General features: G+C 40.8%; 1 protein-coding gene across 2 annotated transcripts in view; it reads left to right on the forward strand.

Moving 5' to 3' along the window:
- The window catches only part of LOC307249223 (histone-binding protein RBBP7), a 43,142-nt gene that overhangs the window by 10,617 nt on the left and 11,250 nt on the right, over positions 1-21,275 (forward strand). For both annotated transcript variants that reach the window (XM_080025865.1, XM_080025866.1), the window contains exons 6-11: positions 2,381-2,541; positions 2,915-3,041; positions 3,127-3,204; positions 8,445-8,521; positions 11,285-11,342; positions 11,856-11,966. In XM_080025865.1, coding sequence (XP_079881991.1) covers positions 2,381-2,541; positions 2,915-3,041; positions 3,127-3,204; positions 8,445-8,521; positions 11,285-11,342; positions 11,856-11,966 — 612 coding nt within the window. The remainder of the gene's footprint in view (positions 1-2,380; positions 2,542-2,914; positions 3,042-3,126; positions 3,205-8,444; positions 8,522-11,284; positions 11,343-11,855; positions 11,967-21,275) is intronic.

Here is a 21,275-nt window from a genome sequence, read left to right on the forward strand (position 1 = left end):
ACCATGAATCCGACTTCCCAGTACAACTGGAACGCAGACTGACTCCTGCTGTCAGGAGCCGATCAGATGGTCCAAACGGCTGTACACCACAGAGATGAAAACGAAACTGAAACTTAACTATCGCCTGGCTGGGCTGAATTTGAGTTGGAGCAGCAAAATATAGCCTAAATTCATAAATATTGTTAATAAATAGATGCAATGTGTTGTGTGATTTTCGTCAGTAGCCTATAGTAGACCTTGATTCTGCGCTCTGAACGCCACTAACTGTTCTGTAATACACTATCGCCGACACAGCTGGCGTATTTTTATTATTATTATTTATTTATAAATTTTTTGATTGGCGTGATTTTCGGCAAACCACACATTTTTTGGGGGTCACGTGGTCTTAAAAAATCAACAAAACCCACCTCGTGTATTTGAACCAATGACGGTGCATTCTATGTTGCACACGCCATGAAAATTAGATAAAGTAACAATGCTGCGCGACGCAGCATCAGGCAGGAGATACAATGTGGCATCACGCAGCAGCCGTCATCAATGGGTTAACCAATTTTCACCAAATGTGTTTTGTTTTTATTTGTTGGAAATGTATTCACCCACAACTAGGGACGTTACGGTAGACCGTGACATGAAAAGGCCACGTACATACACGTACGGTTTTCTTGTAATACCTTATCACGGTAAAGCGGCGAGCTCGCATGGTAATGCGCTACGTCATTGTGGCAAGTCTGGTGAGCGAAGTAGCACTCAACCTAACACTGTATGCCCACACCAACATTGAATACCAAACCAAACAATAGAACATTGACACAACATCACTGAAACATGAAGAGTCATGTCTCACGTGGGCCGTTGTTGCTGTTGCAGCTTCACATGGGAGTCACACAGCAGCAAAGAAGAAACTAACGGAGAGGAAAAGAGTAGCTTAACAGACGGAGGAGAAAGTAGTTCACGGGTCAGTCATATAATTATGAATTCAGGCCAAGGCTAAAGACGGCCAAATTCAAGAGGATGGAATGCCCACTTGCAAACCTTGCAATATCAAAGTGCCTTGCAAGGGCACAAACACCTCCACCATGGCCAATCATCACTGTGACAAGCATCCACCGCAACTGTGTGTTTAATCCCCCGTGAGGTTGGCCAACATCCGTCACAGGTAGATGAAGAAAATATGTCCAAAGATCCTTAATATGTTCATAACAACATTACGCAAACTCAGCTACCAGCATCTTGCTCAATTCTATGGAATCACTAATAGGTCAAACTTAGGGGATGTTGCCTTCATGCGAAAGTGAGAGGAGGGGTGAGAGGAGTGCATTGCAAAAACATTGATTTTGAGACTGCAATTTTGCAATTAATTACAAATAAAAACCTTAATTTAATATTTTGCTGATTTATTGTGCCAGTCATAATGTATTAGTTACAGACAAGTGCCAAATTTGAGTTTACATTTAAGTATTAAGTAGTACGTTTCAAAAGTATATGTGTAATGCTTCTTTAAAAAAACAGTAGAGAAGCAGTGTCTTTGTTTTGGTATAAGTTGTTTAAATCTCTCGTACACTTATATTGTATTGGAATATTTATCGCAGTTAGGGCTGGGTATCGTCAAGGACTTCGCGATACGATACGCATCACGATACACTGGTCACGATACAATATATCACGATGTATTGCGTATCTTGATATATCACGATATATTGCGATATTCCATAAACAAGTTGCCTTGTCAAACATAACGGCACAATATATTGATAATTGCACAGACAAATGAAGTCAAAACTATTTCATTCACAACTTCCTTTACTATTTTCTTCCTTTTTTTTGGTTTTGACAAATGATCAAACACTGCTGCAGCTGCCATAACATCAAAATAACAAATCCAATTCACTCTTGTACTAACTGTACAGGACACAATGAAAATGAAAACACATCAGTGTGCTTTTGTGACACAGTGAATCTTAAGTGTTCTTATAAACAAAACTGATTTAACTTCAATAGTCAGTATCCTAGAGGCTCAGGCCTGACAGCAGACATGGGTTTGAATCTGACCCGTGGTTGTCTGCATTTCATTCCCTCTCTGCCCCATTTTATATCTGTATCTCTGCACTGTCAATAAAGCCTTGAAAAGCAAAAAAAAAAAAAAATCGATTTTGTTATAAAAATCGATACTGATATCGCGAAACTAAGTATCGCGATATATCGATATTTAGATTTTTTGGCACAGCCCTAATCACAGTATTGTATCGTACTTTAAGACTTCAAATCGTTACATCCCTACCCACAACCAACAATAATTGTGATTAAGAGTGTTTTAATGGGTTAAGTTACATGTCAGTTGTGGATACACAACTTGTATTGAGCCCCTCTTCTGTCTGTGCAGACCATCTGTCTATGGGACATTGGGTCTGGAACAAAGGAAGGGAAGACAGTTGATGCAAAGACCATCTTCACTGGACACACAGCGGTGGTGGAAGATGTCTCCTGGCATCTGCTCCACGAATCTCTCTTTGGCTCAGTGGCTGACGACCAGAAGCTCATGATGTAAGTTGTGTGCTTGAGACATAGATAGTTTAGTGTCTGATGTTTTAAATGTTGAGACAGATTCAAGATGTATGCACAATAACTACAGCAACAATCATTGTTAAGGAAATTCTTAAGTCCCAGGCTCCTCAACAATGCGATATAGAATAGAACATGTATGATAGAAACACACAAGTGAAGAGAGCAACACAAATAAACACAAAAGTAGTGCACGGACACAGTGCAGATACAAAGTGTAGAGATAAGGTGCATCATATTAATATAAAGTAGAATGGAAGCATTCATCAAGTTAATGATTTTTTTTATTTATTTTTTATTTTTTCAAACCAACTAAAAATAATGTCCGTGCTACATGTGACCCTTGCTTATCCAGATGGGACACTCGCTCCAACAACACTTCCAAAGCCAGCCATGCTGTGGAGGCTCACACTGCTGAGGTCAACTGTCTGAGCTTCAATCCTTACAGCGAGTTCATTCTTGCCAGTGGTTCTGCTGATAAGGTAGAGAAGAGACCAAATGTATTAGAATAATATTCAAATACAATCAATTGGCATAAATATTTAATGCAGATCTTGTTTCGCACAGACTGTTGCATTGTGGGATCTAAGGAACCTCAAACTAAAGCTCCACTCCTTTGAGTCTCACAAAGACGAGATTTTCCAGGTAAGAACCTAAATTGCTTTCAGTGTTTTTTATATATATTTATATATATATATACACACACACACTATATATACATTCACCGGCCACTTTATTAGGTACAGCGGTTCATTTTCTTTTTAACACATACAGTGCTGTGTGAAAGTTTGTGAACCCCATGAGCCTTTTGGAATTTTGTTTATTTTAACCATTATTAATTCATTTTGGATCAATACAAGTATTTTTTATATGAAATAACAATAGTTTGTTTATCAATTGAAAATTTTTCTTTTCCAGAAATCAACTGTTAAAACAGATAAAACAAATTATTTGACAAATGTTGTATGTGCAAAGTTTGTGAACCCTGAGCTGCATTGCTTAAATGGAGCAGGTAAACACAATCAGATGGACCAATGTAGTGAGAGATCTTTCGGGAAGAAATTGGGCGTCACTAAATAAAACAGAGATTAAACCAGGTCAGTTTAGGCTCACCAAAGTGAACCCATACAGGTCAGACATGCTAAAAGGGAAAACAATCTCAGAGTATCTCAGGAATAGAGTTGTGATGCTGCACATTTGTCTGGGGATAGCTATAAATTATTTAAAAAAAGTTTGAGCTCCATCGGTCCACTGTGAGGCAAATCATCTACAAATGGAGAGCTTTAAGAGTGACTGAACATCTGCCTAGAAGTAGACTTCCTTCAACAATATCCATAAGCACCACCAAGAAAAGTGATTTTTCAGTTAAAAGCCAACCCACACATTACATCTAGTGATTTGCAGACCTCTCTTGCAGCATCTGGGACAGATGTGCATGGTTCCACAATAAGAATAAGAATACGTCAACATGGCTTTCAAAGGAGGGTTGCTGAAGAAACCTCTGCTCTCAAAAAAGAACAAAACTGCTTGTCACAACTTTGCCAGAGAGCACCTGGAGATACCCGAAGAATCATTCTGTGGACAGATTTGTCCAAAATGTAACTGTTTGGTCATAACCAAAACTGCCATGTTTGGGCAAAAACGCAACTCTGCCTACCACCAAGAGAACCTTCTCCCAAGTGAAGAACGGTGGTGGCAAATGGTCTTCAAATCTCCAGATGTTATGTTTGGGTTGGCTTTTACCTGAAAACTCTTAAAGCTCTCCATTTGTAGATGATTTGCCTCACGGTGGACCGATGGAGCTCAAACTTTTTTTATATGAATTTATAGCTGCCCCCAGACAAATGTGCAACATCAAAACTCTATTCCTGAGATCCTCTGGTCTATTTCATCACTCAATTTGGCCCACCTGATTGTGTTTACCTTGCTCGATTTAAGCAATGCAGCTCAGGGTTCACAAACTTTTGCACATACAACATTTGTCAAATAATTAGTTTTATCTGTTTTAACAAATGATTTCTGGAAAAGAAAAAATTGAATTGATAAACAAACATCTGTTATTTCATATAGAAAATACTTGTATTTATAAAAATGAATTAATAATGGTTAAAATAAATAAAATTCCAAAAGGCTCAAGGGGTTCACAAACTTTCACACAGCACTGTATAACTAATCAGCCAATCACATGTCAGCAACTCAATGCAGTAAGGCACGAAGAGCTGGACGGGACAACTTATTGAGGTTGAACCCAAGCAACAGAATGGGGAAGAAAGGGGTTATAAGTGATTTTGAACATGGCAATGTTGAGGGTGCCAGGAGGGCTGGTATGAGTATTTCAGAAACTGCTGATCTAATGGGATTTTCACTCCAAACCATCTCTAGGGTTTACAGAGAATGGTCTGAAAAAGAAAAATTATGTGTGTGGACATAAAATGCCTTGTTGAAGTCAGAGGTCAGTGGAGGATGGGCATACTAGTTTGAGATGATAGAAAGGCAACAGTAACTCAACTCGCGACCTGTCTGTGTTCCAGTGCATCTGCTCGGGAAAGTATGGATGCCGACAACCTTTCTCATCCAAATAACTAAACGTTAGGCTCTAGCAAGTTACCGTTGCCAGGTACCGGTAGATCCATAGACTACAATATGTAGTGAAATCGGAAATTTCCGAGTTCACTGTACAACTTGAACGCACCGTCAGAAGCCGGCTCATGACATACGTCACAACCCCAAACGTTATGCGATTGGTTGGCTAATCCAGAGTGGCACTGAGCAGATCCAATAGTTTTAAACTTCAACAGACACCCTCCTCCAAGTGAGTGAACATTCGCCGTGCACCATCAACCATGCCATGTTCAAAGTCACCTAAACCCCCTTTTTTCCCCATTCTGATGCTCGGTTTGACTTCAGTACATTGTCTTGACCACGTCTAAATGCATTAAATTGCTGCCATGTGATTGGCTGATTAGCTTTTTGTTTTTATAAGCCATTGAACAGGTGTACCTAATAAAGTGGCCTGTGTGTGTGTGTGTGTGTGTGTGTGTGTGTGTGTGTGTGTGTGTGTGTGTGTGTGTGTGTGTGTGTGTGTGTGTGTGTGTGTGTGTGTGTGTGTGTGTGTGTGTGTGTGTGTGTGTGTGTGTGTGTGTGTGTGTGTGTGTGTGTGTGTGTGTGTGTGTGTGTGTGTATACAGGTCCTTCTCATATAATTAGCATATTGTGATAAAGTTCAATATTTTCTGTAATGTAGGGGAGAACGGGGTAATTTGTCACATGGGTTGGATGTCACATTCGTTATATCTCGCCACCAGAGCGCGCTAGCTCTGAAATGTTGATATAAAAAAGGTCCAGAATTGGGATCAGAGGTCACATACATAGACTTCCTTGGAGGAAGACAGCTGCTTTTCAGGTGAGAGGATGTTTTGTGTTTTTCATGTCAAATTCAAAATATTTTGCTTCTCAGTATTTTTCTTCTAGGCGTTTACACAATGGGTTTATAACAACACACTTGTTACCCTCAGAAAGTGTGAAGGGTAAACTATAGTTTAGATTGTGGTTAGCAAGCTAATTAGTTGTCAGATGGTTGTTGGCCTTGATGCTAGCAAGAAATTCAAGTTGGGGTTGGTCGTCAAATTTTTTGGGGGGTTGGTTGTCACATGTTATCTCAAGGCTGCAGCCAGAAAAGGAACCCAATAATGAAAGAAATTGTCAAGCTGTATCCTCACTGACACCCCAGAGAAGGAAAGAATAGAGCAGGAAAAGGCAGCTAGCAAGCAAAAGAAAAAAGGGCAACAAAATCAAAACAACCCAGTGCATCCCAAACTAGACCAGCTGCCAAGGAACGTTATGTAGGCCTATTTGTCAACTTGACAATGCAATTAAACATTCAAATTTGGTTCTGCCTCCTTGCCTTCTTTTTAAGATGTTTCCCATTAAGATAACATTGTGACAAACAACCCCATAGTGTGTGACAACAGACCCCTTGATGGGGTTGGTTGTCACAATGTGTCAGAGTGTCTTTGATGGTAAATTACTTCTTCATTACAATAAGTTGGAAAAAAAGAGAGACACACATTTCTAGCCAACACCTTAAGCTTCAATTGAATGTAGGAATGGCTATTGACAGATGTTTTGGTGATGAGCAATTCTCACTAGAGTAAAAAGTGTGCCTACTTACCCCGTTCTCCCCTACTGATAAACATTAGACTTTCATATATTTTAGATTCATTACACACAACTGAAGTAGTTCTTGCCTTTTATTGTTTTAATATTGATGATTTTGGCAAAAAAGTAAAGAAAAACCAAAAATCCCTATCTCAGAAAATTAGCATATTTCATCCGACCAATAAAAGAAAAGTGTTTTTAATACAAAAAAGTCAACCTTCAAATAATTATGTTCAGTTATGCACTCAATACTTGGTCGGGAATCCTTTCGCAGAAATGACTGCTTCAATGCGGCGTGGCATGGAGGCAATCAGCCTGTGGCACTGCTGAGGTGTTATGGAGGCCCAGGATGCTTCGATAGCGGCCTTAAGCTCATCCACAGTGTTGGGTCTGGTGTCTCTCAACTTCCTCTTCACAATATCCCACAGATTCTCTATGGGCTTCAGGTCAGGAGAGTTGGCAGGCCAATTGAGCACAGTAATACCATGGTCAGTAAACCATTTACCAGTGGTTTTGGCACTGTGAGCAGGTGCCAGGTCTTGTTGAAAAATGAAATCTTCATCTCCATAAAGCTTTTCAGCAGATGGAAGCATGAAGTGCTCCAAAATCTCCTGATAGCTAGCTGCATTGACCCTGCCTTTGATAAAACACAGTGGACCAACACCAGCAGCTGACATGGCACCCCAGACCATCACTGACTGTGGGTACATGACACTGGACTTCAGGCATTTTGGCATTTCCTTCTCCCCAGTCTTCCTCCAGACTCTGGCACCTTGATTTCCGAATGACATGCAAAATTTGCTTTCATCCGAAAAAAGTACCACTGAGCAACAGTCCAGTGCTGCTTCTCTGTAGCCCAGGTCAGGCGCTTCTGCCGCTGTTTCTGGTTCAAAAGTGGCTTGACCTGGGGAATGCGGCACCTGTAGCCCATTTCCTGCACACGCCTGTGCACGGTGGCTCTGGATGTTTCTACTCCAGACTCAGTCCACTGCTTCCGCAGGTCCCCCAAGGTCTGGAATCGGCCCTTCTCCACAATCCTCCTCAGGGTCCGGTCACCTCTTCTGGTTGTGCAGCGTTTTCTGCCACACTTTTTCCTTCCCACAGACTTCCCACTGAGGTGCCTTGATACAGCACTCTGGGAACAGCCTATTCGCTCAGAAATTTCTTTCTGTGTCTTACCCTCTTGCTTGAGGGTGTCAATGATGGCCTTCTGGACAGCAGTCAGGTCGGCAGTCTTACCCATGATTGCGGTTTTGAGTAATGAACCAGGCTGGGAGTTTTTAAAAGCCTCAGGAATCTTTTGCAGGTGTTTAGAGTTAATTAGTTGATTCAGATGATTAGGTTAAGAGCTCGTTTAGAGTACCTTTTCATGATATGCTAATTTTTTGAGATAGGAATTTGGGGTTTTCATGAGCTGTATGCCAAAATCATCAGTATTAAAACAACAAAAGACCTGAAATATTTCAGTTGGTGTGCAATGAATCTAAAATATATGAAAGTTCAATTATTATCATTACATTATGGAAAATAATCAACTTTATCACAATATGCTAATTATATGAGAAGGACCTGTACATACATACATACATATATATATATATATGAAATTGTACAGTTTCTTTTGGTCCAACACAGCTATGCAGAAAGCTAAGCAACACACAAAGTCCCCACTGCAATACTACTCTGTCTACATTGCCGTGCCACTGACCAACTGTCCTATTGATTTAGGTGCAATGGTCTCCTCACAACGAGACTATCCTGGCCTCCAGCGGCACCGACCGACGTCTCAATGTCTGGGATCTCAGGTACAAACTCTTCACCATATTTCATCAACCATATCCATATGAAACAGTGGTGGCTATTGAAGCTATTATACACTTTTATACAACTGAGTGGAGCTGCAAGGGTTCATCACAGGGCTGTATGGTCTAAAACGTATATCACGGTAGGGCTGGGCGGTATGACGGTATCATACCGTGGACGGTATAAAGTGTCTACCGGGAGAGATTTGGCCATACCGTTTATACCACGGAGAAAAAAAGTTTATGTCGGCGGAGGCAGCTGTCCCTCTGAGTCCCTACAGTTACACTACAGTAACACCGCCACTCCACACGGGGGGCCGAAGCAGAGTGCTGTGCTGCAAGACAGCTTTACTACCTTCAGCAGAAGAAGCCTCATCTGTTAGCTCCCCATGGTTAGCTCTAGCTGTTTATCTCCGGTGCGCCGTCACTTTACAGTTAACAAACCAACTCTGTGTCACGGTGGCAGAGCAGCTGGTTTTAAATGGTAAAAAATGTTAACAGGCAAAGGAAACTTGATGCTGTGTGCGGCGCTTCTTAAGCTGCGTTTCCACCGCAGGAACTAGTTCCAGGAACTAGGAACCTTTGCAGTAACTGCACATGTTTCCACCAATGCGTCTAACCATAGTTCCCGGAACCTTTCTGACCCCAGAAGATCTTGCTCGGGGGTAGGACTTTACAAAGGTTCAGTGCTAAATAATTCTGATTTGTCGAGTAGCCTGATCGCAGCGGTTCACCCACCATGTTTAAACTCTGCTTTTACGACCAGTGATCGACTCATTCCCTTGTTTGGATTTAATCCTTTTGCAATGTAATAAAGAGTGATCTGAAATGGCACAACATGAGCATCCTCCGCACTAACGCCCGGGCCACACATCATGAATGCGCTGCGCTTGTGTTTGCCTTTTCTACTGCGCCCGTGTTAACAGATTATAGCAGCCTTTTATGCAGTCTATGGAGCAGACACACAGCGCACATCGGCAGTGATGTAACACTACAGCACACCGATTCTGTCGGAACTAGATAATTAAATGTAGGCTATCAAAAAATTATGTGCAGTGCCCATATTTTTATGGCGCTTTCCACTGCATGGTATCAGCTCAACTCGACTCAACTCGCATTTTTGGCGTTTCCACCGCAAAAACATGGTACCTGCTAGCGGCTGTTTTTTTGGTATCGCCTCGCTCTATGTTCCAAGCGAGCTGAGCCGATGCTAAAAGGTGACGTCGGCAGACTGCAGGCCACTGATTGGCCAGAGACTACCGGCTTTATTCAGACTTTTCCAGTGTATTTTCGTCTCGCCGCGTGCAGCCTTCTCTGGCTCTCTTTCATTTGATTTGCATCACAGATCCGAAAATACTTAATGAAATGTCCATATATTCACTAAGCTCACCCCGTGGTGTTGGTTGTTGGCGATATTACTTTAAACATACTGTGTACACGACACAAGAGGAGACATGTAGGGCAGCTATATAGCCTATAGTAGCCAGCTGGGAAATTATAGCGAAATTACAAGCCTCGGACTGCACCGATAACCTCAATAAAATATTCAGGCTGAGACACGGCTTGCATTTGCAAACACGTATCCTGAAACAAGCACTAAACAGTCAACTTTATCATGCCCGTGTTTACGTGCATAGGGATGTACGTGACGCATCCCTACAGCTGACTGAGTGGCAGAGTCACACATCGGTATACCAACCCTCCCTTTTAATGGCCCGTAGCAATATTATTCTACTTCTATTAGCAAACAGATACTGGGGGGTATTTCTTAAACATTTTCCATACATATTTTTGGCGGTTGGTTCAGTTAATAGTGCAACAACTGCTCGTAATTTCTGCTTTGCTACTTTGCTCCGGAGTCAGCTTTCTGCCCCTTTGTATGACGACCCTGCCCACGTTCAGGAGGTACTATTTGCAGTGGAAAACGACCCGTGCTGCTACCAAACCAAGTTGAGCTAAGTCGAGTAGAGCTACATGTGCGGTTGAAACGTTCCATAAAGGCCAGGACACACCAGTCCGACACGTTCCGACTACCCAAAAACTGGAGTCGCCGTTTCAGGAAGCTCCAGTCTTTCCGTCGCGGCCCAAAAACACACCGAGACGACTGCTTATTTTCCGTACGTCCCGCGCTTGTAATGTCTCCACAACAGCAGGCGGCGCTAATCTGTATTGTGGCCCGAAAAAATACGAAAGCCGGAAATGATGGGACAGCTCTCTAGAGCATAAACATAGATAGAAATACGTATTTATATTTATGGACCATAAGAGCACAATTTTTAGCAGAGAGTGTCGAGCATGGTGTCGAGCAGTCAACAAGGGTTGATGCATGCGAGTACTCGCAAAACGAAACGAACAAACACATTAAAACGATGGCTAGCTGTTGTTAGCTTTTCGTGCTACCCGCCTCACTTCCGGGCTTCACTGATTCGCTAGCCCTCCACCAATCAAATTGCTCCAAATGAAAGACGGTCGGCCGCCGATTGAACATGTTCAATCGGCGGCCGACAGGCTCAAAACAAGCCCGACGACCTCTACGTCGGCCGACGTCACAGCACACACCAAACAGATTCGTCTTTTTTTTTGACGACGGCGATTATCGGGCTGGTGTGTCCTGGCCTTAAGGCTACTGCATGATTTGCATAACCTCCCCAGGACTTGAGGCTGCATTGGAATCACAGAATGCAACGGGCCACAAGAACCTTATGTTCCTGGGACTTTTTCTGGAAACGCGTCTTAAGTTGGATTGTTTTCTTTGATTCTTTCTAGTAAAATCGGTGAGGAGCAGTCGGCAGAAGATGCAGAGGATGGCCCTCCAGAGCTGCTGGTAAGTGACATCCTAAAATCCAAATGACTGTTTTTGTGTTTAAAGGCACACTTCAGGCCTTTGCACACCAGATGCCTTTTTTTCGATTAATTTGTGCGTCAATAATAATTATCGGAAGTATATAGTCAAGATAAGCTTCCATATCAGCGACGTAATTTTGCTTAATATTTTTTCAAACGGAGTCGCTTCCGATAGTCAGCCACGTCAAAATTTGCGTTCCAAATTATTTGCATTTTTTGCATTAAGTCATCATGAGATTTAGTAATGTTAGGAACCAGGAAACTTTGCTACACTTGAACACTCTTTAGCACTGCACTCTGTTGAGTAAGTGTTGCTCAGGTTTGTGTGGCTGCGCTTATCCAGATGACAATGCCAATTTCAGCTTCATTACTTTAGTTAAGACATCACATCAACTGATGTGTCAATGACGTTATAACAGTGAAACAGTATCTGTAATGTAACTAGTTAATTTCAAAGCCATTCAGGATTCAAACTAAACCTTTTCTCCCTCAGTTCATCCATGGCGGCCACACAGCCAAGATCTCTGACTTCACCTGGAACCCCAATGAACCCTGGGTAATCTGCTCAGTGTCCGAGGACAACATCATGCAAGTCTGGCAGATGGTGAATACACACACACACACACACACACACACACACAGTTTTCCTTTCGGAGATGCTCAGAATCTCAGATTATGAAAACAGACTTTTTTTTTTTCAATCTCAAACATAGTCAGTCCTCGGTCAAAGTGAAGCTTGTGAATCCTGATCATCTGATGAGCCAGCATCATATGGGTCCACTGTGTGTCCATGTTAAAATCCATCTAGAGAGTAGCTGTCCTTGTAAAGAAAATGAGCAAGCCAGTGCTTTAATGTTACTCATAACCTCAGAGGGCATCCAGTTCCTTAACGGCAAAGTTGGCTGATGTAGTTCACATTGAATATACATTAGTAGAAGAAAATGATTCAGTTGAAAACATTGTCAGTTATCAATAAGTCTGATTATGATGAACCACTAAATAATACTGGTAATTGACTGAAAATAGGATGAACTACTTCTGGAGGTGGTTGCCTCAGCCCTGAATCAAGAATTGCACAGCAAAGTGGTGCTATTAGCCCCCCCCCCCCCTCTTCCCCACCTGATTGGATGTGACTGAAATTTTGTGTGCCGTATATGTTCTGGACATAATGCCAGATGACTTAAGACTAGAATATGTTTGTAAACCAAACTGTGGGACCTACTGTTGTAAACAACAAGATAGAAACAGTAACTTTTCAGGAAGCTTTCTAACTTCAAACAGTGTTCCACTGATCACATTTAACTGTGAGGAATGTTTGTTCATTCACTTATGAGAATAAACCTTTGTATGTTTACTTCTCTGACACACCCAAAGTTACATAGTGCACCTTACCATCTTCAAGTGAAAAAGGCAAGTGGTAAAGTGAACGCCTGATGTGTCTCTAGCTGATGGAATTAGTGGAAATTAAATTTCTGGCACATTATATACAGGGTTCGTACAGATGCTTGAAAGTCTGGAAAATGCTTGATTTTCAATCGAGTGTTTTCAAGGTTTGAAATGTGCTTGAAATCTGAACAATGTGCTGGAAAATGCTGGATTTTCTCTTTATTGACCAGTGTCGTAATTCAACTCATATTTTAATTTTTTTATTCTGTAAATTTAAAAAAAAATCTGTCGCAATGTTTTCTTAGCCGCCGTCTTGTATGCACGAGTGCAGTTGCTCCCCGTGTTTTCTTTCCTGGGACACGCGCCACACCTGGCGATCGCTCCAGGAATTATCCAGAACCACGAGTCGCTGCTCATGGACATATTGCTCCCGATACTTCCATATCAAATATCCGTTTCCATTTGGTTATGATGAGGCCCTAATAACCGGCAGGCATAGGCGACTGTACTGTCTGCAAAAAGTAGCCTACCTCCAGCTGTTCACAATGGGGGAATCGGCACTTAGAAGTCATGCCAAAGGTAAATCAGTAAAACTTATCAGACAATGTCACTCTGGATGACTGTTCATTCATGTTCTCCTTTGTAAGTTACACCAAATCCCGAGTTTGTATGTGTTAATGACTTGTTGATACAAATAAATAGCATGCTAAATTGATGCTCAACACCGTTAGCAATTAGCTGACCTGCTAGTTCTCAATATGTATTGCTCCAAATCAGGGCTCCAGACTGCGACCAAATTTTTGAGACCGTGCGAGCGCCATTTCACAACTGGGGGCACGCGCGACCGAAAGACAAAATGTTTTTAAATTATTATCGTGCTTTGAGAGAGAGACAGTGGACAGTCCGCGAGTGATCAGCGACACAATCAACGCCCCGGATGACGTGACCTTCTCTCCTCTCAGTGTCCCGCTGTCTTTAACATGTTACAAACTGCTGACTTTCCCCGCTATATTTGCCGACTTTCCGCCATAGCGATAAGGCTGTTAAATGCCAGAGACACCTCGCAACTTTTTTTTTAAACCGCGCTCATCAGAGCCATGTAGCAATGGCTGTACTCTCCTCCTCACCGCGGCGCTGACAGCACTCACTCGGGCAGCCCCCCGCCACCTGCAGCAGACAGACAGCACCGTGTCCGCTCTGTACAACAGCTGCCAGGTGACGTTTGTAAACTAGTAAATTGTTTCATAGGTCCACATTCAATAGGCCACTGCATTCATATAAAAAAGACAACCTTATAATTATATATGGCAACAAAAAAGTTTGTAAAGTGAGTGTGTAAATATGTTAATCGTCCTAGTTAATTTATGCAAATTAGTTGATTCATCTAGTTTCTAGTTACTTTTGGGCCAATAACGATTTTCCTTACAGGAAGCAGGGATAGAGGAACAATCCGATGTAGAAGGGGTTGTGGTGAAAATAGGTAAAAGAAATGCCTTTTCCTAAAGGAATGTCTGAAGGATTTCACATGGTGATACAAAATCAAAAACACAATGAACAGTATCATCTGTTGTCAGTGTGTTTTAAAACATGCTGGCAATACAATATCAGTTGACCTAATATAGTTCAAATTGGGAAACATTTGAATAGCTGCGTTGCAGGTCTGTTTAAGGTGTGCCACTAAATTTTCTGCTCGCGCCCCTAAAAATTCTGAGTTAGAGGCGCCAGTGCTCCTAGTAAAAATGGTTAGTCTGGAGCCCTGCTCCAAATTCATGTTGTTAGCTAGATAACGTAAGCTCGGGGGTTACTTCATTGTAACGTGATGTTACCCTCAGCGGGGTTAGCTCGATGCAGCTCCCATAACAAGTTGTATAACCTAATCCATTAGTCACACTGTAGTGATACGTTACAGAACCAAGATCCAACATTTTAATTTTGTGAAGTTGTCGAAGTGGAGAACGGTCTTTGCTGTCAGTCGTTGCGGTGGCTGCCAAAAAGAGATTTCAGTCCACAGTCTCAGCATGTTAACGCTATGTAGCCATTTGTACTGATGCTTTATTGGACCAGAGCCCACTTAGTCCAATTTACGTTCTGAAATCATGGACATATATTGGCTTAAATACCTTTTGTTATTTGACTGAAAGACCGTTTTGGGAGGATCACTTTTTGGCAACAAACCAACATACACAAACTGTAATCTGGCAACCTAGCAATATTGAAAATGTCTGGTCATACACAAGCTCAAGAATGTATTTAAATATATAATATCTAGGCATACTTTTATACATATTTTTATAATTCAGCCGGGGGAAAAGGAGTGCAAAGGCTGTATTTGCCCTTTGTTATTCTTACATGTTTCTTACATTGTGTGTGTGTGTGTGTGTGTGTGTGTGTGTGTGTGTGTGTGTGTGTGTGTGTGTGTGTGTGTGTGTGTGTGTGTGTGTGTGTGTGTGTGTGTGTGTGTGTGTGTGTGTGTGTGTGTGTGTGTGTGTGTGTGTGTGTGTGTGTGTGTGTGTGTGTGTGTGTGTGTGTGTGTGTGTGTGTGTGTGTGTGTGTGTGTGTGTGTGTGTGTGTGTGTGTGTGTGTAATAAGTTATTAATTAGTAACCATTTCCTACATCAAGACCTATTGATTACCATTATGGCATGTTCGACCGAATCACAGCAGCACTGATATAGAGTGACAATATGGTCCATCTCATGTGATATTGCTCAAGTATAGTCATGTTGTTATTAACCTGATAGATGGTCATTTTTGGCATATGAACTAAACTGATAAAGGTCTCCTTAGGGCCATACTGCAATTTGGTGATTGTCCATACACATTATATTATGAACACTCCCATTTTACAGATAAGGCAATGTATGAAATCATAAGCATTTATTTATATACTTTATATATTTAAAGCTTCGGCTTCCTTGAAAAAGTTGACATTTTATCTTGAAAGTGCTGGAAAAGTGCTTGAATTTTACTCTTAAAAAGCTGTACGAACCCTGTATATAGAATGTATCAAGATGTCATGTAAACATGGTGGATGTGGTCAAGTTTGTATTAGAAATAGAGCACTGGTTCTTTTTGCCACTGAGGCAACAAGGCAAACATTAATAGTGTCATGACATTGGTATGCTGCTTGTAAATCCAGTTTCTAACAGTGAGTCAATAGCGAGCCGTTTGCATGTTGAGGTAGAAAGTTATCTACTACCATTTACCATTTACTACTAGTTGGTTATTAACCCTTGGGTATCCTTAACTTTTACTACGCCTTGGTTACCTTAGAGGACAAAAACGTCCTCTCCCTATAAACTGCCATAAAAACATTATAGGGGAAGGTGGGGTGATTTGTGCAACTTTTTACTCAAAGTGATTTTAAAGTGAGGCCTTGACAGTTATGTCTCCAACTCAAATATGTACATATATTTCAGGATGTTGTGCATCCCTGGCAATAAAAACTTTGGATCTGGAATAAACTGTTTAAGAAATATAGCTTTCGGAAAAAAAGTTGTCTTGTCGCACAAATCACCCCACGTGGGGTGATTTGTGCGTCATTGTGTCACAATGACAAAGTCACCATCATCATCTTTCTGGCCATCTGAACTCTCATCAGTGGTGTCGTTAAGTGGAATTGAGATGTCACTCTCTTCTGAGCTACTGTAGACAATCACTTTCTTTTGGTGACCAGCGTATACAGCCATGCCACTGGCACAACTCTCAGAAATGTACTTTGCACTAGTTGCTCCGTGCTTGTGGAACCAACTGCCACCTGACAAATGTGATTCCCCCTACATTTCTGCCTTTAAATCAAGGCTCAAAACCCATATGTACACCCTGGTGTTTCCTCCCCATTAACTATCTTACCTCTGCACTACTATCTGTGTTTATGTGGATGTATGGGCTTTACGTCTTTTATTTTGGTTATTGTACCTTCATTGTTTACCTACTGAATGCACTATGTACAGCACTTTGGACAGTGCAAACTGTCATAAATGTGCTTTTATAAATACATTTTACTTACTTACTTACTTATAACTCACTCAGGCCCTTGCGCACAAATCACCCCATCCCCAGAATTTTGGATAATAGGCATGATGCAGCAATTTAGGGTTGACATTGTGCTAACTATATAGACTCAAAGTGTAGCATACCAAAGCACTAAAACATGTGTCAAATGTTTTCAAACGTGTCTATAATTGTTCAGACACAATAATCAAAAAACCTTGATCATGGAAATTTTACTTTGAAAGGCAAAACACAGTTTTTTGAGCTTAAACGTGCTTATATCTTATTCCTTGTGTCTCCCTTCTTTACAGGATGAGTCAAATGGACGGCTCTTCTTAAATATGTGGTCACATTTCCAATTTCTTCCACGGTTTTCTAGAAACAAGGGGTTTTGCAACTTCCAAAATGCACAAATCACCCCACCTTCCCCTACATTAATATTTTTTTCTACTTTTTTTTTTACAAACCTTTTATCTCACTTGACCTCTTCACATATATATCAAATATTCATTCATTTGTAATTGCTTTTAACCCTTTACATGCAAGTTTATGTGACGACGTGAGCCATTTTTATTTAAAAAAAACACAATAATTGAAAAATTTCTCATATAATAGATGCAAAGTGGATTTTTTTGAGTGGGATAATTAGACTCTAGGATATGTTAATGATTTGCAATAAAACTGCTTTTGATATATGTTAAGTATTTGTGCAGTCACAGATGCAAATAAATACTCCCTCTCATGACCTTAGAGGACAAAAACGTCCTCTCCCTATAAACTGCCATAAAAACATTATACATTAATATTTTTTTCTACTTTTTTTTATTAAAACCTTTTATCCCACTTGACCTCTTCACATACATATCAAATATTCATTCATTTGTAATTGCTTTTAACCCTTTACATGCAAGCTTATGTGATGACGTGAGCCATTTTTATTTAAAAAAAACACAATAATTGAAAAATTTCTCATATAATAGATGCAAAGTGGATTTTTTTGAGTGGGATAATTAGACTCTAGGATATGTTAATGATTTGCAATAAAACTGCTTTTGATACATGTTTAGTATTTGTGCAGTCACAGATGCAAATAAATACTCCCTCTCATGACCTCCCTATAAACTGCCCTAAACACATTATACAGTAATATTTTTTTCTACTTTTTTTTTTAAAACCTTTTATCCCACTTGACATCTTTACATACATATCAAATATTAATTCATTGTTAGTTGCTTTTGACCTTTTAATTCCAGTTTCTTTGATGATGTCAACAAAGTAACAAAGTAAACCTGCAGCCACCTGAAAACCCACAAATTGCACATTACAGCTGCACACATATGCATACGCACAAAGACACACACACATACACACACAGTAATTTCACAACACACACACACACACAACCCTAAGGTATCCATATGGATCCACACTTTCCATTAATTTCTCATATTTCTTATGTTTAGGCCTGCAACTCTAAAAAATTACAAAAAAGTACAAAAATGGTTTTAGGGAGCATATTTGATCCTCAAAAAAAACTGGAGAAAATAAATGATTGAGCTAGATAGGGCTAAAAAAGCAATTTTGGTGTCTTAAGTGTTGGATTATTGCCTAATATCATCACATTTACATGTGTTTGTCATCATGGCTATGGTTTGAAAAAATAAAGTTTAAATTGGGCCATTTTTTCCATACACGTTTGAGTTTGTAAAGTTTGGCTGTGTGTACACAAACACACACACTATATTTTCTCAATACACACATATGCACCACACACTAGCATCCCTACCATCACACTCACACCATTTAGGTTGAATTTTTTTTTCTATTGCACTGTGGGGGGCAGGACCGACAACCTGGAAAATTGCTTGTAATTCAACCCTATGCCAAATATAGGGAAATGGCTCAAAATTTTGATGGTGTTGAAAATGATCAATTTTGATGCTTTGTGTCTAGGATGAAAGCATAAAATCATTGAAAAAAATATTTTATGCTGTAATGACAGCAGGATCAAATTGGTGAAAAAAGGCCATTTTGAATGGGAGTCAATAGGGGACAAAAACGTCCTTAGGGAGCTGAGAGGAACAAAAAAGTGTACAGCCTTTATAATAGATGGTACAAAGTTGCTGAGTAGAAATAAACAAAATATTAAAAAAAAAAAAATCCCTGGCCAAAAATATTTCAGCTAACATAAGCACAGCCAAAGTTATACACAAAAAAGAGCGTAAAAAAAGTGCGAAAGGACAAAAACATCCCCAAGAGCACCAAAGGGTTAAAGAACCACATGCTGACTTCCGGTTATGGCGTTGAGCTAGAAAGTCGCACTTCGTGAGTCTCTGACAAGTGATTCATAAAACAGACCCTTTTAAGTCCTGAACGGTAGCTAAGGCGGAGAAAGCAAACCAAAATGGGAAAAAACAAAAAACAAAAAACTGAAAATCAGTTTAATGCTGAAATACCAACAACGAGGTCGACGCTAGCTAGCAACGCGCATTGGGCTGAGGACGAGGACGAGGAGGCTGCTAGCCCGCTCGCGGATAATGGCAACACCAAGATGACTGACACAGCCGCAGTCTCCGATGAAGAGTCTCCACATGACATTCATCCCCAACAACCAGATCCTATACTTGCGGCCATTAATTCACTAAAGGCAGAAAGTTTAGAGCGTCATCGTGAAGTCCTTGACGGTATAGCACACATCAGAACCGATCTGGATACAATCAGGGCACGGTTAACCACAGCTGAAACCCGCATAGGTGACACGGAAGATACAGCAGCGCAGCTTACAGCCAAGATGACAGAATTGGAAACGCAAGTAAAGTTTCTTACTGAGAAGAACGAGGACCTCGAGAATCGCTCACGTCGCTCCAATCTCCGTCTCATCGGCCTCCCAGAAAGCGCAGAAGGCAGGGATGCAGAAGCCTTCCTGGAGAAGTGGCTCCCCGACATCCTAGGTGCTGAGAATTTCCCTACGGCGGTGCGGATTGAACGGGCTCATCGTATCCCCAGCTTCCCCATCGGTCCAGCAAAATCCACGCGCTCTGCCCCCTTTCCCAGGCCGTTAATCATGAAGTTTTTAAACTTCAAGGATAAAGTTCGTGTGATGAAGGCGGCGCAAGCAAAGGGGAAAGTTATGTACGAAAACAGGCAAGTGATGTTTTTTTCCGACTTCTCCGCTGAAGTGCAACGTCAGAGGAAAGCCTATGACGCGGTGAAACAGAGGCTCCGCTCGGAGGGAATCCAGTACGGTTTGCAGTTCCCTGCTAAGCTCCGCATCACACACGGTGGAAAGAACTATACATTTCTGTCGCCACAAGATGTACGTGTCTTCCTCCAGAAACATATCAGGAGCGGCCATCCAGAAGAGGTTGAATAAGTGATTTGTGGCATATGCGCCTGGGTTCCCACCCCACACGGAGACGTGTGCCATACGGTAATACAGTGCGTATTTACAGATGTTAAAGTGCTGCATTTATTGAAACGTTTGAGTAGCTTTCGATGGTAGACTTTATTTCAATGATTACTGAAATCCCCCTCTCTTGAGTTGTGAGCATGGACTTTTAGATTACTTCATCATTAGACAGCACATGCAAATATAATATACTTTGGGTGGTAATCTTGACATTATATACTTTAAATTATCTGTTCATTTGTGCAGTGCATAGTTTTCTGTTTGTTTCTTCCATCTACCTTTAAATTGTCTCAAGCAACAATATCAAGAGACAGAAACATAAGCTATTATTTACACTTAGTTTGTGTTTAATGATTATTAATCCGAGTCATCCTGAGCAAATCAACATTTGCAATTTTAGTTCCATAAGAATTTCTGTATATTCAAAGGGTCTTTAAATTACGTAGACTAATAGTCAGAGATAAAGCGTAATCGAGTTAGATTTATTTCCGTTGCTCCTCTTTGCAGGATCAACAAAAGCCAAGGAAGTTGGTGTAATATTTTAGTGTTGACTGTAGGATAGAAGGCAGTCGTTAGGTGTATGACACAGTTGTTAACTGTGGTTGTTTTGCAGGTTCTAGCAAATTGTTATATGTGGATGTTGCTTTTTGTGTGTTTGTTTTGCCTTTGTTTGTTTGTTTTTCTTTTTGTTTTTCTTTCAATTTGTCTTATGGTTATCTATACCTGTTTCTCAACCTCTTTTGTAAAATTCGTTGATAAGGTGATACAGCCACTCAGATTCAGAATGGTCCCTTTTGACAGATCTATTTATCAAAGTTTACATGGCTAGTAATCAGCTATTTAAAATATCCTCTTGGAATGTCAGAGGCCTGGGTAGATTGGTCAAGCTAAAACAAGTTATGACAAGGCTTAAACACTTGGGCTCTAAAATAGTACTCCTACAGGAGACACATTTAACTTCAGGTGAAGTTATCAGGTTAAGAAGAAGGTGGCAAGGTCAGGTGTTTGTGGCTAATTTCTCATCCCATGCTAGAGGGGTGGCCATCTTAATTCACAAGTCAATTCCATTTCAGGTCAATACCACCACTCTAGACCCCGGGGGTAGGTTCATTATTTTACAGGGCT

The sequence above is a fragment of the Ammodytes marinus genome (genome assembly GCF_949987685.1).
Source record: "Ammodytes marinus genome assembly, chromosome: 1".
NCBI lineage: Eukaryota > Metazoa > Chordata > Actinopteri > Uranoscopiformes > Ammodytidae > Ammodytes > Ammodytes marinus.